General features: G+C 41.2%; 1 protein-coding gene across 14 annotated transcripts in view; it reads right to left on the minus strand.

The window, feature by feature from the left end:
• The window catches only part of DOCK3 (dedicator of cytokinesis 3), a 602,545-nt gene that overhangs the window by 68,685 nt on the left and 514,128 nt on the right, over positions 1 to 19,732 (minus strand). For 13 of the 14 annotated variants that reach the window (XM_086698089.1, XM_086698088.1, XM_086698093.1 and 10 more), the window contains 4 exons: positions 18,548 to 18,740; positions 15,318 to 15,445; positions 12,537 to 12,683; positions 10,511 to 10,609 (listed from right to left, as the gene is read on the minus strand). In XM_086698089.1, coding sequence (XP_086554215.1) covers positions 10,511 to 10,609; positions 12,537 to 12,683; positions 15,318 to 15,445; positions 18,548 to 18,740 — 567 coding nt within the window. The remainder of the gene's footprint in view (positions 1 to 10,510; positions 10,610 to 12,536; positions 12,684 to 15,317; positions 15,446 to 18,547; positions 18,741 to 19,732) is intronic. The other variant, XM_086698086.1, reaches the window with a different exon arrangement.

Genomic DNA, 19,732 nt, shown 5'->3' on the forward strand with positions numbered 1-19,732 from the left:
GAGTCTGGCTTGCAAAAAGCGGAGGGGCCTGACGGACTGTGTTCCGACAGCAAGCGCGACTTAGCGTCTGGGAGGTCGTAAGTTAACAGCTCTGCTCAGAAAGCGGGAAGGCTGGAGGACAAAGGGAAGGAGAGCTGCTGAGCCCCCGGACAACAGAGCTCAGTTTGGTGGGGAACAAAGGCGCTCGCCAGCGCCATCTCCCTCGCCCATCCCCCAGCCAAAATCCCAAAGAGAACCAGTTCCTGCCAGGGAACTTGCTCGCTCTGCGCAAACACCCAACTCTGCGCTTCTGCGGAGCCAAACCCCCGGCAGCGGATCTGACTCCCTCCTGCTGCCACAGGGCCCCTCCTGAAGTGGATCACCTAAGGAGAAGCAAGCTAAGCCTGCCCCTCCTGCCCCTGTGCACCTTGCCTACCCACCCCAGCTAAGACGCCAGATCCCCAGCATCACAAGCCTGGCAGTGTGCAAGTAGCCCAGACAGGCCACCCCACCCCACAGTGAATCCCGCCCCTAGGAGAGGGGAAGAGAAGGCACACACCAGTCTGACTGTGGACACAGCGGTGGGCTGGGGGCAGACATCAGGTCTGACTGCGGCTCCGCCCACCAACTCCAGTTATACACCACAGCACAGGGGAAGTGCCCTGCAGGTCCTCACCACGCCAGGGACTATCCAAAATGACCAAGCGGAAGAATTCCCCTCAGAAGAATCTCCAGGAAATAACCACAGCTAATGAGCTGATCAAAAAGGATTTAAATAATATAACAGAAAGTGAATTTAGAATAATAGTCATAAAATTAATCGCTGGGCTTGAAAACAGTATAGCTGACAGCAGAGAATCTCTTGCTACAGAGATCAAGGGACTAAGGAACAGTCACGAGGAGCTGAAAAACGCTTTAAACGAAATGCATAACAAAATGGAAACCACCACGGCTCGGATTGAAGAGGCAGAGGAGAGAATAGGTGAACTAGAAGATAAAGTTATGGAAAAAGAGGAAGCTGAGAAAAAGAGAGATAAAAAAATCCAGGAGTATGAGGGGAAAATTAGAGAACTAAGTGATACACTAAAAAGAAATAATCTACGCATAATTGGTATCCCAGAGGAGGAAGAGAGAGGGAAAGGTGCTGAAGGGGTACTTGAAGAAATCATAGCTGAGAACTTCCCTGAACTGGGGAAGGAAAAAGGCATTGAAATCCAAGAGGCACAGAGAACTCCCTTCAGACGTAACTTGAATCGATCTTCTGCACGACATATCATAGTGAAACTGGCAAAATACAAGGATAAAGAGAAAATTCTGAAAGCAGCAAGGGGTAAACGTGCCCTCACATATAAAGGGAGACCTATAAGACTCGTGACTGATCTCTCTTTTGAAACTTGGCAGGCCAGAAAGAATTGGCACGAGATTTTCAGTGTGCTAGACAGAAAAAATATGCAGCCGAGAATCCTTTATCCAGCAAGTCTGTCATTTAGAATAGAAGGAGAGATAAAGGTCTTCCCAAACAAACAAAAACTGAAGGAATTTGTCACCACTAAACCAGCCCTCCAAGAGATCCTAAGGGGGACCCTGTGAGACAAAGTACCAGAGACATCGCTACAAGCATGAAACATACAGACATCACAATGACTCTAAACCCATATCTTTCTATAATAACACTGAATGTAAATGGATTAAATGCGCCAACCAAAAGACATAGGGTATCAGAATGGATAAAAAAACAAGACCCATCTATTTGCTGTCTACAAGAGACTCATTTTAGACCTGAGGACACCTTTAGATTGAGAGTGAGGGGATGGAGAACTATTTATCATGCTACTGGAAGCCAAAAGAAAGCTGGAGTAGCCATACTTATATCAGACAAACTAGACTTTAAATTAAAGGCTGTAACAAGAGATGAAGAAGGACATTATATAATAGTGACAGGGTCTATCCATCAGGAAGAGCTAACAATTATAAATGTCTATGCGCCGAATACCGGAGCGCCCAAATATATAAAACAATTACTCATAAACATAAGCAACCTTATTGAGAAGAATGTGGTAATTGCAGGGGACTTTAACACCCCACTTACAGAAATGGATAGATCATCTAGACACACGGTCAATAAAGAAACAAGGGCCCTGAATGAGACATTGGATCAGATGGACTTGACAGATATATTTAGAACTCTGCATCCCAAAGCAACAGAATATACTTTCTTCTCGAGTGCACATGGAACATTCTCCAAGATAGATCATATACTGGGTCACAAAACAGCCCTTCATAAGTTTACAAGAATTGAAATCATACCATGCATACTTTCAGACCACAACGCTATGAAGCTTGAAATCAACCACAGAAAAAAGTCTGGAAAACCTCCAAAAGCATGGAGGTTAAAGAACACCCTACTAACGAATGAGTGGGTCAACCAGGCAATTAGGGAAGAAATTAAAAAATATATGGAAACAAACGAAAATGAAAATACAACAATCCAAACGCTTTGGGACGCAGCGAAGGCAGTCCTGAGAGGAAAATACATTGCAATCCAGGCCTATCTCAAGAAACAAGAAAAATCCCAAATACAAAATCTAACAGCACACCTAAAGGAACTAGAAGCAGAACAGCAAAGGCAGCCTAAACCCAGCAGAAGAAGAGAAATAATAAAGATCAGAGCAGAAATAAACAATATAGAATCTAAAAAAACTGTAGAGCAGATCAACGAAACCAAGAGTTGGTTTTTTGAAAAAATAAACAAAATTGACAAACCTCTAGCCAGGCTTCTCAAAAAGAAAAGGGAGATGACCCAAATAGATAAAATCATGAATGAAAATGGAATGATTACAACCAATCCCTCAGAGATACAAACAATTATCAGGGAATACTATGAAAAATTATATGCCAACAAATTGGACAACCTGGAAGAAATGGACAAATTCCTGAACACCCACACTCTTCCAAAACTCAATCAGGAGGAAATAGAAAGCTTGAACAGACCCATAACCAGCGAAGAAATTGAATCAGTTATCAAAAATCTCCCAACAAATAAGAGTCCAGGACCAGATGGCTTCCCAGGGGAGTTCTACCAGACGTTTAAAGCAGAAATAATACCTATCCTTCTCAAGCTATTCCAAGAAATAGAAGGGGAAGGAAAACTTCCAGACTCATTCTATGAAGCCAGTATTACTTTGATTCCTAAACCAGACAGAGACCCAGTAAAAAAAGAGAACTACAGGCCAATATCCCTGATGAATATGGATGCAAAAATTCTCAATAAGATACTAGCAAATCGAATTCAACGGCATATAAAAAGAATTATTCACCATGATCAAGTGGGATTCATTCCTGGGATGCAGGGCTGGTTCAACATTCGCAAATCAATCAACGTGATACATCACATTAACAAAAAAAAAGAGAAGAACCATATGATCCTGTCAATCGATGCAGAAAAGGCCTTTGACAAAATCCAGCACCCTTTCTTAATAAAAACCCTTGAGAAAGTCGGGATAGAAGGAACATACTTAAAGATCATAAAAGCCATTTATGAAAAGCCCACAGCTAACATCATCCTCAATGGGGAAAAACTGAGAGCTTTTTCCCTGAGATCAGGAACACGACAGGGATGCCCACTCTCACCGCTGTTGTTTAACATAGTGCTGGAAGTTCTAGCATCAGCAATCAGACAACAAAAGGAAATCAAAGGCATCAAAAGTGGCAAAGATGAAGTCAAGCTTTCGCTTTTTGCAGATGACATGATATTATACATGGAAAATCCGATAGACTCCACCAAAAGTCTGCTAGAACTGATACATGAATTCAGCAAAGTTGCAGGATACAAAATCAATGTACAGAAATCAGTTGCATTCTTATACACTAACAATGAAGCAACAGAAAGACAAATAAAGAAACTGATCCCATTCACAATTGCACCAAGAAGCATAAAATACCTAGGAATAAATCTAACCAAAGATGTAAAGGATCTGTATGCTGAAAACTATAGAAAGCTTATGAAGGTAATTGAAGAAGATTTAAAGAAATGGAAAGACATTCCCTGCTCATGGATTGGAAGAATAAATATTGTCAAAATGTCAATACTACCCAGAGCTATCTACACATTCAATGCAATCCCAATCAAAATGGCACCAGCATTCTTCTCGAAACTAGAACAAGCAATCCTAAAATTCATATGGAACCACAAAAGGCCCCGAATAGCCAAAGTAATTTTGAAGAAGAAGACCAAAGCAGGAGGCATCACAATCCCAGACTTTAGCCTCTACTACAAACTGTCATCATCAAGACAGCATGGTATTGGCACAAAAACAGACACATAGACCAATGGAATAGAATAGAAACCCCAGAACTAGACCCACAAACGTATGGCCAACTAACCTTTGACAAAGCAGGAAAGAACATCCAATGGAAAAAAGACAGTCTCTTTAACAAATGGTGCTGGGAGAACTGGACAGCAACATGCAGAAGGTTGAAACTAGACCACTTTCTCACACCATTCACAAAAATAAACTCAAAATGGATAAAGGACCTGAATGTGAGACAGGAAACCATCAAAACCTTAGAGGAGAAAGCAGGAAAAGACCTCTCTGACCTCAGCCGTAGCAATCTCTTACTCGACACATCCCCAAAGGCAAGGGAATTAAAAGCAAAAGTGAATTACTGGGACCTTATGAAGATAAAAAGCTTCTGCACAGCAAAGGAAACAACCAACAAAACTAAAAGGCAACCAACGGAATGGGAAAAGATATTTGCCAACGACATATCGGACAAAGGGCTAGTATCCAAAATCTATAAAGAGCTCACCAAACTCCACACCCGAAAAGCAAATAACCCAGTGAAGAAATGGGCAGAAAACATGAATAGACACTTCTCAAAAGAAGACATCCGGGGGGCGCCTGGGTGGCGCAGTCGGTTAAGCGTCCGACTTCAGCCAGGTCACGATCTCGCAGTCCGTGAGTTTGAGCCCCGCGTCAGGCTCTGGGCTGATGGCTCAGAGCCTGGAGCCTGTTTCAGATTCTGTGTCTCCCTCTCTCTCTGCCCCTCCCCCGTTCATGCTCTGTCTCTCTCTGTCCCAAAAATAAATAAACGTTGAAAAAAAAATTTAAAAAAAAAAAGAAGACATCCGGATGGCCAACAGGCACATGAAAAGATGTTCAGCGTCGCTCCTTATCAGGGAAATACAAATCAAAACCACACTCAGGTATCACCTCACGCCAGTCAGAGTGGCCAAAATGATCAAATCAGGAGACTATAGATGCTGGCGAGGATGTGGAAAAACGGGAACCCTCTTGCACTGTTGGTGGGAATGCAAATTGGTGCAACCGCTCTGGAAAGCAGTGTGGAGGTTCCTCAGAAAATTAAAAATAGACCTACCCTATGACCCAGCAGTAGCACTGCTAGGAATTTATCCAAGGGACACAGGAGTACTGATGCATAGGGGCACTTGTACCCCAATGTTCATAGCAGCACTCTCAACAATAGCCAAATTATGGAAAGAGCCTAAATGTCCATCAACTGATGAATGGATAAAGAAATTGTGGTTTATATACACAATGGAATACTACGTGGCAATGAGAAAAAATGAAATATGGCCTTTTGTAGCAACGTGGATGGAACTGGAGAGTGTGATGCTAAGTGAAATAAGCCATACAGAGAAAGACAGATACCATATGGTTTCACTCTTATGTGGATCCTGAGAAACTTAACAGGAACCCATGGGGGAGGGGAAGGAAAAAAAAAAAAAAAGAGGTTAGAGTGGGAGAGAGCCAAAGCATAAGAGACTGTTGAGAACTGAGAACAAACTAAGGGTTGATGGGGGGTGGGAGGGAGGAGAGGGTGGGTGATGGGTATTGAGGAGGGCACCTTTTGGGATGAGCACTGGGTGTTGTATGGAAACCAATTTGACAATAAATTCCATATATAAATAAACAAAAAACAAATACTTTGCTCATTTTGAAATCAAGTTGCCTTTTTATTTTTTTATATTTATATATTCTATATATTTTACATGCAAGTCCTTTAGTAGATATGATTTGTCAATATTTTCTTCCATTCTGTGGGTTGTTTCACTTTCTTGTTGGCATACTTTGAAATACATAAGTTTTTAATTTTGATGAAGTCTACATCTGTTTTTTCTTTTGTTGCTTGCTTTTGGTGTCATAACTAAGAAATCACTGCTAAACTGAAGGACACAAAGATACACTCCTATGTTTCCTTCTAAGAGGTTTATAGTTTAGCTCTTACATTTAGGTCTATGATCCCTTTCCTGTTGATTTTTAAAATATGATATGAGGTAGAGGTACAACTGTTTTTTTTTTTTCTTTTTTTTTTGGCACAGAGATATCAAATTGTCCCAGCACCATTTGCTGAAATGACTGCTTTACTCTTTGAATTATCTTGGCAATATTATTGAAAATCAAATGACTAAATATAAAGGTTTAGTTCTAGACTCTCAATCCAATTCCATTGATCTTTATGTCTATCTTCATGCTAGTACCAATTCTGATTACTGTTATTTTTTTGTAAGTTTTGAAACTGGGAAGTATGAATCCTTCAATTTTGTTTTCTTTCGCAAGACCATTTGGCTATTCTGAGTCCCTTTCATTCCACTATGAATTATAGATCAGACTGTCAACATCTGCAAAATGGCAGCTCAAACTTGGAGAGGTCTTATATTAAAACCTGTATATCACTTTGTGAAGTACTGTCTTAACAATATTAAGTGTTCCAATCTATGTACATGGGGTGTCTTTTCATTTATTTATGTCTTTTAAAATTAATTTTCCTAATTATTTTATTTGTTTTTATACTATTATAAATGGAACTGGTCTCTTAATTTTATTTTTGAATTGTTCATTGCTAGTGCTAAGAAATACGATTTTTGTATATTAATTGTGTATCCTTCAACTTTGCTGAACTTATTACTTCTGATAGTATTTTTTGGATGTCTTAGGGTTTTCTGTAAACAAAATCATGTCATTTGAGGACATAGTTTTACTTCTTCCTTTCCCACCTGGGTGACTTTTATTTCTTTTTTGTGCCTAAATGCTCCAGCTAGATCCTCCAATATAATGAATATAAGTGGTTAGAGCAGATGTCTTTCTCTTGTTCCTGACCTTAAGAGGAAAGCATTCAATCTTTTCTTATTAAGTCTGATGTTAGCTGTGGATTTGTCATAGATGCCCTTCATCAGTCTGAAGAAATTCCCTTCTATTTCTAGTTTGTTGAATGATTATATCATGAAAGGCTGGTGGATTTTTTAAAAAAATGTGTTTTTTTAACATCCATTATGATGATCCTCTTTTGGTCCTTTATTCTATTTAATGGTGTATTACATTGATTGATTAGCATATATTAAGCCAACCTTGCATTTCTGTGTTCAATCCCACTTGATCATGGTGTATGCTTCTTTTAATATGTTCCTGGATTCTGTTTGCTAGTATGCTGCTAAAGGTTTTGCATTTATATTTATAAGGGATATTGGTCTATAGTTTTCTTTTCTTGTGATGTCTGTTTTTGGTTTCCATGTCAGGGTAATACTGACCTCATAAAATGAGTTGGGTTCCCTCCTCTTCTATTTCTTGTAAGAGCTTGTGAAGGATTGGTATTAATTCTTCCTTAAAAATTTGGTAGAATGTACCAATTAAGCCATCTGGTCTTGGGCTTTTCTTTGTGCAAAGTTATAAATTATTAGCTTGATCTTGTTAATTTGTGATGTCTTTTAAGAGGGATATAATCAGGGACACTGAACTGTATAGTATAAAAGTGTAAATTTTATGGTATGCAAATTATATCTCAATAATGCTGTCATGAAAAAAAGAACATATGTACAGAACTCTATATTTGGTGTGGTGGACTGCATATGTTCCCTCATCTCTGTTTCAGCTCAAATCCTCTAAAATGATAGTTAAGAAATACATATGTCCACAGAGACAAAGGAAATAGGAAATAAGAACACAGTAATCAGAAGAGGTGAACAAATTTTGAAAGCTTTCATGGTGACTGACTTAATATACTTGAGAAAGGTGACAGCCAAGAGCCTTTGGAAGTGATAGCAACAGGAAGCAAGGATTTCAGAAACTGTAGGCATCACCAGGTACCTCTGTGGGACTGGGATATGAGGGCTAAAACCAGGAAGATTGATTGACAGTCTCCCTAAGATCCCTTCTGCCATCTCATGTCCCTGGGTGACCAGGCTTTCCCCATCCTGTCAGAAGACTGAGGGCTGCTCTCTGGAGTAGCTGATTACTGAGATCTGTTCTCAAGGATACAGCAACATATGAGGGTGGACATGCCAAAATGAAAATAGGCACCGATACAAAGTTTACCTGCTAAACTGGAAGGTCCCCAGACCCTTTGTGTTATTTGGTTCCCAAAATATTGGCAGGCTACTCCATCCCTAGGAAGGGTAAATGATTCCTCTCTCAGGAAATAGACAAGCCCAAGAGAACACACCAGTAGCTATAGGAATTAGAGGATGCTCTGACCCAATGACCAGACCCTCTTTAGTCAGCTACAGGGAAGCCTGCTGGAGACAAGCCTTGCACACATATAAAGCTTCTAAGTAGCACCAGAGCACTTCACTTTCAGACCCAGGACTGACATCCAAAAGTCTGTACATATAGGAGGAAAGTCTCTAACTTTTGTCTCTAACTTTGTTTCCTGAAACAAATAAAAACAGGGCAAGTTTCCTGGAAAAAAAAAAGTAACTTGACAGTACCCAACAGATTTGACCTTGAGGAATGCTGGAAGGAGAGATTTATTACAGAGAGGTAGTAGGAAAGCCTAGCCAGATTTAAAAACCGAAAGGAAATAAGAAACATGCAAATAACAAAAGGAGCAATTAATTCCAGGAAAAAACAAAGTTCTCCAAGAAAGGAAGTGTAGTAGCATAGTAGTTGGGTCACCACAGTATTTACCTAGCTGTAATAAAGAAGAGTTGATTACCAATTTAAACAAGAGTGTATGCAAACTATATTGGAATAAAGAAACCACCTATATTGGAAGAAAGAGAGGAAAGATGTGTATGTGTGTGTGTGGGGGGGGGAGGAGGAATGATACAGAAGAATCACCCTCCTCTTTCATGGGAAGAAGAAAATAGATAATAACTGACAGTTAAAATTTTATTTATCATTTTTTTTGACAGTTAAAATTTTAAATGGCAGTAGAAACTTGAAGAACCGCAAAAGAGTTCAAAGTGGCTGCTTTTGGGGAGTAGCAATTGGACATGGGTCAGGTTGAGGCAGGGAACGACCATTTTATGTTATAAGCTTTGTAATATGTTTTGACTTTTAAGACCCTGTATAATTAAAAATTTAAAAACCCACAAAGTTCTGGGTATAGTGCTTGCACACAGCAGGCTTTCGATAAATGAATGACAAATTTAAAAATAAAAAATTTATGTATATATATTGTTGTTATAAAAATAAAACATTTAATTAAAAAGTAAGAGAATGATGCTAGCCTGAGCTTTTGGATGCAAATCAGTTAGTATAACACATGTGATGAAAATGCTCTAGAACAGCCAACACTGGATTTTCAGGCTCCACACCCCAGCTCAAGCACTGCTTGACTTGGATGTGAGCTTTGGGCTCTGGCTAACTTTTGGCTCACTTCAAGGGCTATCAAAGTTCATCCCTCCAAGAAGATAGGCTGACATTATGGCAATGAGTTAATGATAACAATCTGCAGAGATCCATGTCTGTGGAAAGGCAGGCAAGATCAAATACTAGCAAGTGACGCCTAATACTTATTAACTGATACAATATGATTAATAAAGGTCATGCAAATGAAAAACAATATAATGCATTATTATGAAATGCAAATGCTGTGGTTCTGAATGGAGGCAGAGCATACAACTAAAATTTGCAATAGTTTGCTCGTCAAGGGATGAACTTAGTAGCACATTCTAAGGCAAAGACATAGCCCCAGTAGTTTGTCAGCAGTGATACCACTGGAAGCTTGGGAATGCTCCCTTTTCTGGATCATGGCCCATTTCTCTGCCCTATCTGCCCTGGTGCTCTGGATCTGGAGTCTGTAGCCAATGGGTAGTGCTCACTTTTGCTCTCTACAGGTCACTTCCAGAAATACATTTTAATGAAAAGTTGCCATTATTATTATTATTATTATTATTATTAATTATCATATAGTTATTAAACAGTAGAGTCTGATTTTCAGGGGCAAAATATAAGATGAGTGTTGAGTTCATAAGAAAGGGAAGAATTCTGGTTTGCTGACAGCTACTATGGCCTAGAGCAGTCTCTCATATAGGGACATGGTCACAGGGCTGCTATTAGTGAAAACTTGCCAGTGTTACTGAGGTCTGGGTGTGTAAGAACACTGCTGGCTTTCAGCTTTGGGAAGCCATACACTCACAGCTGTAAAGTGGGGCTGGTGAACCCTTCACCCTAGGCAGAGCTGGTCACTTGTACTTGCTCCCCTGGCAGGAGAAAGCCCCTGGTCAGTCTTAGCTGCATGTTTCCTTTCCTGGGTGAAAAGTCAGTTCTGAGGTAGGTTTGCTGCCTACCTTGAGTTCATCTTTGCTCTGGAAGTTGTCCAGGAGGTGCTGGTAATGGGTGTCACACATCTGGCGGAGCAGCGAGAGAAGGCAGGACACATACTCACCCTGGGGACCAACCGAGAAAACACTTGGTGCAACTAATCACAAGAGCTGTGTTTCCCCAATCCACAGAGGGCAAGGAGAGAAGGAAGGGTCTGAGATGGCCCCAATGATCATGAAAGGGAAGGTGAGAACTCTGGCCCTGAAAATGAGTTTTCCTTTCTGCTAAGTTTTCTGAAGGGCTTGGGAGTTTTAATAAGACTTCTGTAGCATGGGACTAATGGTAAAACCCTAACCTATAACAAAGAAATATTGCAAAGTGAGACAGCAAGTCTCGGTTTTTTCCCTAGGAAATTTTTGGCTACCCAATCCTTTGTCACTATATATTGCCAGGCCATTGTACTGAAGTTGAAAGGGATTACTCAGAACAGGGTGCTTGGCCTTCTCTGGGCAGAATGTGGGCTCTTCCCATATTGCTCCAAGATGGGATGGCCCTTCTTCAAAATTCTTCTGGGGACCTCGTAGAGCTTACATGTGGTTACTGGAACAGGAAGATGGAACAAAGTAGTTCGACATAACTTTCTGGAAAGTAGAGTCAAAACTGACCTTTATGAGAAGGTGAATTATGGGCTTTAAGATAAGTAAAAATTTATGGATACAAAAATAAGCCTTTAAGATTCCTTCAAGTTCCAACTGGGATAACATGGAAGAAGACCTTGTTTTAAGGACTCCAAGAATTTTACCATCTTATGGCAATTTTTGGCATAGGGAAGCTGACCAAATATTTTTAAACTCATGGAAATTTGACAATATTTTTGGCTCTCAAATCATTTCTAGACACATGAAATTATTCTACAAATGTATATGTGTAGAACATATACATGTATATGAACCTCAGTTTTATCTGAGCATGGGCATAATAATAGGCATAATAAGCTATAATTCCTAGATTTAGTAGGAGGATTGGAGGAATGAATGCACATAAAACTTTTCAGTGAAAAAGTCCAGTATGTAAAGGAAGTGCTCAGTAAATTATGCAGTTATTATTATCTTCATTAAAACTATGTAATTTAGTGTTGCTAACTGAGTTAATATTTGTAAAGTGCATAAAGCAGGGGTAGGCCTATAGCAAGCATTGTGTAGTTGTTGGTCAGAAGGATGGGTTACCAGGACATACCAGGGTACATGTTTTTACCTATAGTGAGAGTGCTCTCAACAGGAGATCCAAAGGGAACATTCTTTCTAAGCTCAGTGCTTCAGAACACATGCCTGCTCTATGTTCCCCTTTCCCTCCCTAGCGTTTGGCTAGCTCCCACAGAGAATTTGCTTCAAGGAAACCACTGCAGTCTCTCACCTGCCAAATGGAAGAGTCCGTGCAACCTGTTTATTGTGTTCTGCCATCAGGGGTAAGAAGTCCACTCTGGGTGGAGGAGTGGGAACTGTCTCTCTGTCCCTCCCGAGACGTTTCCCCAGGCTGTTTCTCTTCTAATTGTCCAGTAATGCCAGTGCAATTCTAACTCATCACATTTTTTCCTGATGCTAGACATTTAGATACAAATGTTGTGGACAAAAATAACTAGTTTGTAGATACAACCAAATTCTAAGAAAATTATTCTGTTGTGCACATCATTTAGGAGAGCCTGCTACTAGAAGGAATATTCCATTTTCCCCCCTTCAATCTCTTACTGCATCTCTGCTCCACTCTACAGAACAGGAAATGAGTTGGCACAAAGGCAAAGGCCAACAGAGACAGTGTGCAGGAAAGCGAGACAGGGAGCATTCCCCACATCTGCCCTAGAGTAGACTTCTGGGACTACAAACATAGAGCCTTCAGAGTGGAGACAGGAGCCAGATGCGAGAAAGGAAGAAGGCAGCATGCTGACAACCATGCAGGGAGGTGGAGATGAAGGTGGTGCTATGAGGAGGTGGGGTTGGTGTGGAGGAGCCCCAGGTTAGAAAAGAAGGCAAGAAAACCTGAATGTTAGTTACTAACAGTGATCTCGGCTGTGCACTGCGGGCACCGCTGCCCTCTTACCGCCTCCTGAGCGTGCGATTTGCTCATGATGGTGAGCAGAGTCTGCAAGAGCACGTCCAGGAGGCTCTCCACCATCATTTCTACCTCCTCCATGACATCTGCCTCCTGGAGCGAGCAGTGAGAGAGCACACCGTTAGCACCAACCTGGCTGACGTGCAGCTGGCAGCACTTACAAAGTGTGTGGCATAAGGAGTGGTCTTCTGATTGGACTCTCAACACTGAGCTCTTGGCCTCACTAGCATGAGATGTCAAGGAACCTGGGACAACAGCTCTGAGAAAAGGTGAGGCAAACCTGTCTCTGTTGCCCTGGTATGGTAGCCGGGTCTTCGCCTAACCCAGCACCACTTGACACCCACAGTTCTGAACCTCAGGTAGATACCTTAATTTCAGTATACAAGGCAGAAGCAAAGGTCCTGAAGTACCTGTTTACCTTGATTTCCCTAGAAGAGTCTGGAGAAAGCACAACACTGCTAACACTTTGAGAAAATGGTATTCATGCCACAAGGTGTGGTGGTGGCACCTTCAGGACTGCTAACACACACCTGAATGCACATAGAAGTATTTCAGTCTTTAAAAGGAATGTTTTCTTCTCAGGGCTTTCTCCTTAGGTGATCTCAAGCTTTGCTGGCCCCACTGTTGCTCAGATATGTCTACATCTCTCTTTTGAGCTTCTCAGCATTCTTGCTCATGTTTCCTGGTCCACCTGAAGGACTCTGGTCTCAGTGTGTCTTTCTCAGGCAGCCTCACAAAAACAATGGCAGGCCCCCACTAAGGGCTGCTTCTCAGCCACCACACTCTGAATTTAGGAAGTGTCTGTGCTGTCCTTCTATAGACCTCTCATGTTGAATCTCAAATCTTATAGCCTAATTTTATTTATCTCACAGAGATTCCCACTGTCCCTTCTCCAGCCTCTTTTTATTATTACTGGTACAAGTGTCTATCTGTCCATCCATCCACCAACCCATTATTCATTAAGCAGTTACCATGTGCCACTCACTTTTTGTGAATCTGAGTATACAAAGGTGAACAAGGAAGATAGTATCTTTATGCTCATGGAGCTTAAATTCCACCCCAATCCATTCATTCAATATAATTATACTGTGACCCATTCCACATGAAGAATTGGAGCAACTCTTGGTGCTAGAGTCATCTTTATCATCTGCTATACTGATCGCTAACACTCTCACCTGTGATGTCTCTCTGACTAGTTGTAAGCAACTAATTGCACCTGACTCTAGTACCACAGATACAACCAGACCATCTCTTTCAGGTTTTAACCTGTTTCCATTCCTTCTCCATTCCTTTCCTTCCCTTTATTTTCCCTTCAATTTCTCTCCTTTATTTAGCAATAAGTCTCCCACTTCCTCAAGTCTGGCCTTGGGCTGCTAATAGACCTTATGTGCTTGGTGTTGCCTCTCTGAGGCCTGGTGGGAAGGAGAGCTGCCAAACCTTGCCTGGAGCCAAGAGCAAACAATAGGGCCACTACAAGCACCATAGGCACTCTGCCAAGCAGGGCCCTGTCACCAGATGGTACTTTAAGTCTGGACACCAAAGCACCCTATTGAGGCCCTGTATCTCACTCAAACCAACCACACTCTTTTTTTTTTCAGGACCTCTCCTGTTCCACATGGATAGCCTAACCTTGCACTCTTATCACCTGTCTACTGGCCTTCATTTTATTTTATTTATTTTGTATAGAAGAGTATCTATGTAACTTTATTCTAGGAAAATACACAGAAAACAGTAACCATAAATGAAAGGACATACATTCTGTTGCATTAGAATTAATTATTCTGTTTATCAAGAGAAATAGCAGCAAAAATGAAAAGACAGCCACAAAATGGGACAAGATTTTGGATATGGATATAACTGACAAAAAAAAAAAAAAGACTCATCTAGAATACTGGCCTTCATTTTAAATACAGTTGTAATTTTATTCTCCAGAAACCTCATCTCCTCTTAAGATGTTGTAATAAAAAACTCATTCTTGTTCTTAATTTCTTTCTTTATACTTTCCTATAGTTTACAAATTTTCTCTAAGAAATAACCATTTTTCCTATTACCATAAATATATAAAATAAATATCATTAAAATAAATTCCTACCTTTATTCATGCCTGATACATGTCTTTCCTTCCTTCCTTCCCCTCCCACCATATATCTCTTTTTAAAAGAAAAAGTAAAGAGGAAAGAAAATAGGCAAAAGCAGTACCAGTTGAAACCTCATCTTTAAAGTCCAACTCTATCATCCCATGAGGCTCAGAACTCTTGTGGGCAACAATTATCTCTCCTATGTCCTGACCTCATCTGGCATGGTATGGAATGTCATATGGGTGGAATCAAGCTGCCAGGAAGCTGACAGAAAAGTCTGAATGAGCAAGCTGCCTCTCAGCCTGGGCTTGCCTCCCTGTGCTTGTGCCTTAGTATCCTCAGAACACTCTCAGGAACATAGGATTAATACCTTTTGATAATAACAGAATATGGCACAGGATTCGGCTTTCTGGTATTAAAGAGAACTACATTTCAGAAATGCAACTTTTTCAAATAGCAAAACTGTGTTGTGTTGAGAAGCCTGCTCAGCATACACAGGCCTCTGCTCACTTGAGCACCTTCCTGCCACTGATGAAAGCTTCTCTGACTGAGAAGTGTACAAAGTGATCTTTGTTGGTCTGCCTCTGGTTAAAGTAATACAAGACTGGGGCAGAGCTGAGGGGAGATGGAGTGGGCATGGGGCCACTACCAGAGAGCTGGTCTTGACGATGGAGAAGATGCTGCCAAGAATCCCTGAGCAGATCAGCAGCTCCTTCTGCTGCCTCAGGTGAAGGTGAATGTGATGGAGAACCACAGGAAGCAGGATGCGGCGGGATTCTGAGAGAGAAAACACAAAGGTGAAGAAGCCCTTTAGAGAAGAACTAGCTACTTCTGGGAGCCAGTGACACTGCGAGACTTAACTGGTCTCAAAGCAAATGGGGTTGAAACTGGTGCGAAGATGGAGGCCACTCCCTTCCCTTATGAGGGCCAAAAAGCCCACTTCCTGGACATTATAAGACATCCCACAGCATTATCCTTCCATTTCTCTTTCCTTCTTTCTCATTTTAAGCCTCAGTATCTATGGTATTTTGTGCAGGATGAATGTTAGGAAATTGCTCCCAAATGAAATCTCTTTAATGACTAGATCCCAAATTAAAAGCATAGCTTACACTGAAAATTCCATTCAATTGACAGACCTAGTTCTATGAACTACACTGATTGAACCTGCAGACCTGCTATGCATTATAAACGGTCGCTCTTTATGATGCTCTGACTAGTTGGCCTGGCACTCCCCCCTTCCCCCCATGAGCATTTACTTTGTGGCAGCCATTAGGTCTACCTCCTTTTCCCCTTAGGCTTAGAGGACAAGCTTGGCATGCCCACAGCAATGAATGGAATAGTAGCAGGATTTTGTCTTCTCATAAGCCTTTGATAATTAGCTAACCCTTATTGCCAATCCAAAGTTTTCTCCTCCCTGTTAACTGAACAACACTATCAGGAGACAACTATATTTAGGACCCTGACAGGGGCATCTGGGTGGCTCAGTTGGTTAAGTGTCTGGCCCTTGGTTTTGGCTCAGGTCATGATCTCACAGTTCAAGAGATCAAGCCCATTATCAGGCTCTACGCTGACAGCCAGGAGCCCGCTTGGGATTCTCTCTCTCCCTCTCTCTCTGCCCCACCCCAACTAGTGTGTGCATGTGCACGCTCACACACACACACACACACACACACTCACACACTCTCTCTCAAAATAAATAAATAAACGTAAAAAAAAAAGAGAACCCTGTCAGGAAGGCTGAATCCTAGTTCAAGATCTTTTATTAATTCATCCTAAGACCTTAGGCAGGCTGATTCCTCCAATGGGCTTGATTTTTCCTATCTGTACAATGAGGTGCTAATTGGATTTACTTCACAGGTGTGGTGAGAAGACAAAGTGAAATACAAGTGTGAACATGTTTGTGATGCTCTGCACTCCTATGTGGTCAGTGACTGTGTGATTCTACAGGTACCTTCATACCTGGCCAGCAGGATTTAGTCAGATTGTCAGTAATACAAACACACCAGGGCATTTTGGATTTATTGTTCACATTTGACCACAGTTACATGTTTCAGATAAAATTCAGAAAGAAAATCTTTTTTTTAGCCAAAGACAAACTACATGACATACAAGAGATTTGGGGGTTGTCTGGTCAAATACTTAGAATATAAAATGGAATGATAGCTATTCTATGTTTAAAAGGATGTGTAGACAAAAGAGAAGTTCATAATACATTTTGCAGACCAAAATTATACCAACATAGCAGGATTTATATCAACCAATAACTATATGCTGAGAAAATAGCAGTTTATTACTGGAACCAGCTGAAAAGACCAAACTGATGTGCTCTGAGAATATAAGTGTTGCTTAAGAGACACCACCTTAAGGTGCTGCTTCAAGGAACATGCTGCAACTCAAGAATTCAGTGAAATTGAGATGCAAATGAGAATCTGGGGGTGGCTTGTCATCTCAAAATCCAACTACATCGTGTCACTGCCACATAAAGTTTAAGAACAATTTTTCTTTCTTTTAAAAAAATTTTTTTAATGTTTATTTGTTTTTGAGAGACAGTGACATGGCACGAGTGGGCGAGGGGCAGAGAGAGAGAGAGAGGGAGACACAGAATCTGAAGCAGGCTCCAGACTCTGAGCTGTCAGCACAGAGCCTGACATGGGGCTCGAACTCATGAGCTATGTGAGATCATGACCTGAACTGAAGTTGGACGCTCAGTCGACGGAGCCACCAAGGCTGCCCAAAGAACAATTTTTCTTAAGTGATTATGGGAAGCAGCAAGTGCATGCAATAATATTAGAAATAAAGGATGTCAGTAAGGGCAGTCTGATGTCCCCCTTCCCATATATTCAGAAAGCATCTTTAAACAGTGCACAAAGCTTGAATGTGTGCAGTGGCCTCAGTGTTAATGTGTCCAAACTAGTGATAAAATCTTTAATCTAGGAACTGAGGAAGAGAGAAGTGTTTACCATAAATAGCTACTGGTAGAGAAAAGATGACTCTCCTGGTTGCAGCTTTGCCATGAATAATACCTTACATTGGCAGAGTTAAGTTAAAGAGAACATTTATTTAGTATTGCAATTATGTGTAGCACTTGGTTGAGAAATTACTGTTCATATACTTTAAAAGTCCAATTTAAAAATTTTTATTACCAAAAATTATAGTTATAAAAATTCTAATAATAATTGTTTTTCTCGAATTTCAGATTTATTCCTGTGCCCTAGAAATTTATTCTGATTGTAACATTCCATTTAAAGGATCAGTTTCATATTGATCGTAACATTTGGCCACTGAATATTTGGTACCACTGCCAGGATGATCTCTTGAATGTGGTTGCAGGTGTGAATCTGCAGGTTCTTTCTGAAAGGCAATCTGGGATGTTGATCATTTGTTAGTCTGTCTTGACCTCTTAGGGAGTATGGAAGGCTCACTGTCCATCTCTGTCTTTCAAAGACAGGAAGTGAATCTATGTGACTGGTGAGATAAGGAACAAAGAAAACACAGTCGGTCCTCAGGGCCCCCTTTCAAGATCTCTCTTATTTCCTTGACTTATCCTTATCCCCATTGGGATCCCCTTCTCTCTTGTTCCCCCTCCTTTCCATCTTGCTGGGTGTGGGGGAAGCTGGCTAGGCTTGTAGGCCTAGAAGTTGCTCCACAGGCCACCTCATGGGCATGCCCCAGGGTGTGGGTCCCTAGGGATAAATCATGAGTGAGGCAGTAGGCCTAGATCTTGGCTGTAGTATCTAATGGAGTTTACCCAAAACTCTGAATTTTTAGGGCCACAGGCTTCTTGCATGATGGTTGATAAAACTGATCCTTTGATTACCACTTGACAACACCCTGGAAAGGAGGAAAGGTGAGTCTGATTCTCATCCCAACTTGATTTACCTGAGAAAGAAAACAGGCGGCTATCCACGGTCCTGGCGATGGACTGCAGCTTCACCACATCCATTGACTGCCCAATGTGCACAGTGCTGGGCATGCTCCCCAGAGTCCCTCTTACAAACTCTGCCACCTCCTGCACGGTGAACATTTGCAGCAGCTCATCAAAGATGGTTGGGAAAGAATTGAGGAGTGCAGCCTGCAGAAGCAAGTGAAGCTGCAGTTAGCACAGAGTTTGTTGTCTGTCTTTCTCACATGCTCAGACAATAATAATACAAGAGGCTGAAAAGGCATTGTAGCACCCCTGTCTCACATGAGCTCCTCCCTGGCCTTTGACTCCACACATCCCTACAGCACCCTTGGGGCATAGAACAGGGAGGAGTACAAAGGAAACCAAAACAAAATTTGCTGGGGCCCAGGCCACTTGAAACTTTCATAACTTGCCAGCATATTTGCTGGCAAGAGAAGGGAATATAAAAAGAAATCAGCTCAATATGGTTTAACAGCCATAGCTATTTTGTTTACAAAATGGATTTAAATTTTTTGTCTGTCTCTATGATCAAACACTTGACTTTATAATTTTGGTCTCAAATTCAAGCCAGGAACCTCTCAAAGAAACTATAGCAGAGAGAGCTGGGCACCACCAAGCAGCATGAGCTGAACTCCATTCACAGCCCTGTAGCCAGCAATCCAGCTCTGTGAGCTGGACCATTTCCCCCAGGATGGACACATTTATCTGAAACCATGAAATCTGAAGACTTTATAAATGATGCCCTTCATCTGTGATGCTTGGCAGTCTCAAGTGTAAATCCAAAAGGATGGAGACTGTATGGATTTAGTCAGCTATGAATTCTTGACGACTGATGATTATGTTGGCATAGAGTTCAGCAACCTAGATGGCCTTGGGCATGGTCAGGAGTCTGTGTGTTTGGAGACTTCTCTTCATGGATCTTGGTTCTGGTAGACCCATGAGGTAGACTCTTTATGATAACCTGATAATAGTTCAAGAGCCTTTTACAGGCAGAGTAGTATAGGTGAAAGAGAATGGCTTTTGGAATTAGACATGAGTTCAAATCTCAACTTTACTACTTATCTGTCGCATCACCTTAGGTGAGTTATTTGCCTAATATCGGTTTTCTTATCTATAAAATAAAGATGATGATATCACTTATCTCCTGGTATTGGCATGAA

Source organism: Puma concolor, chromosome A2 (genome assembly GCF_028749965.1).
Source record: "Puma concolor isolate L17-30 chromosome A2, mPumCon1.1.hap2, whole genome shotgun sequence".
NCBI classification, from domain to species: Eukaryota; Metazoa; Chordata; class Mammalia; order Carnivora; family Felidae; genus Puma; species Puma concolor.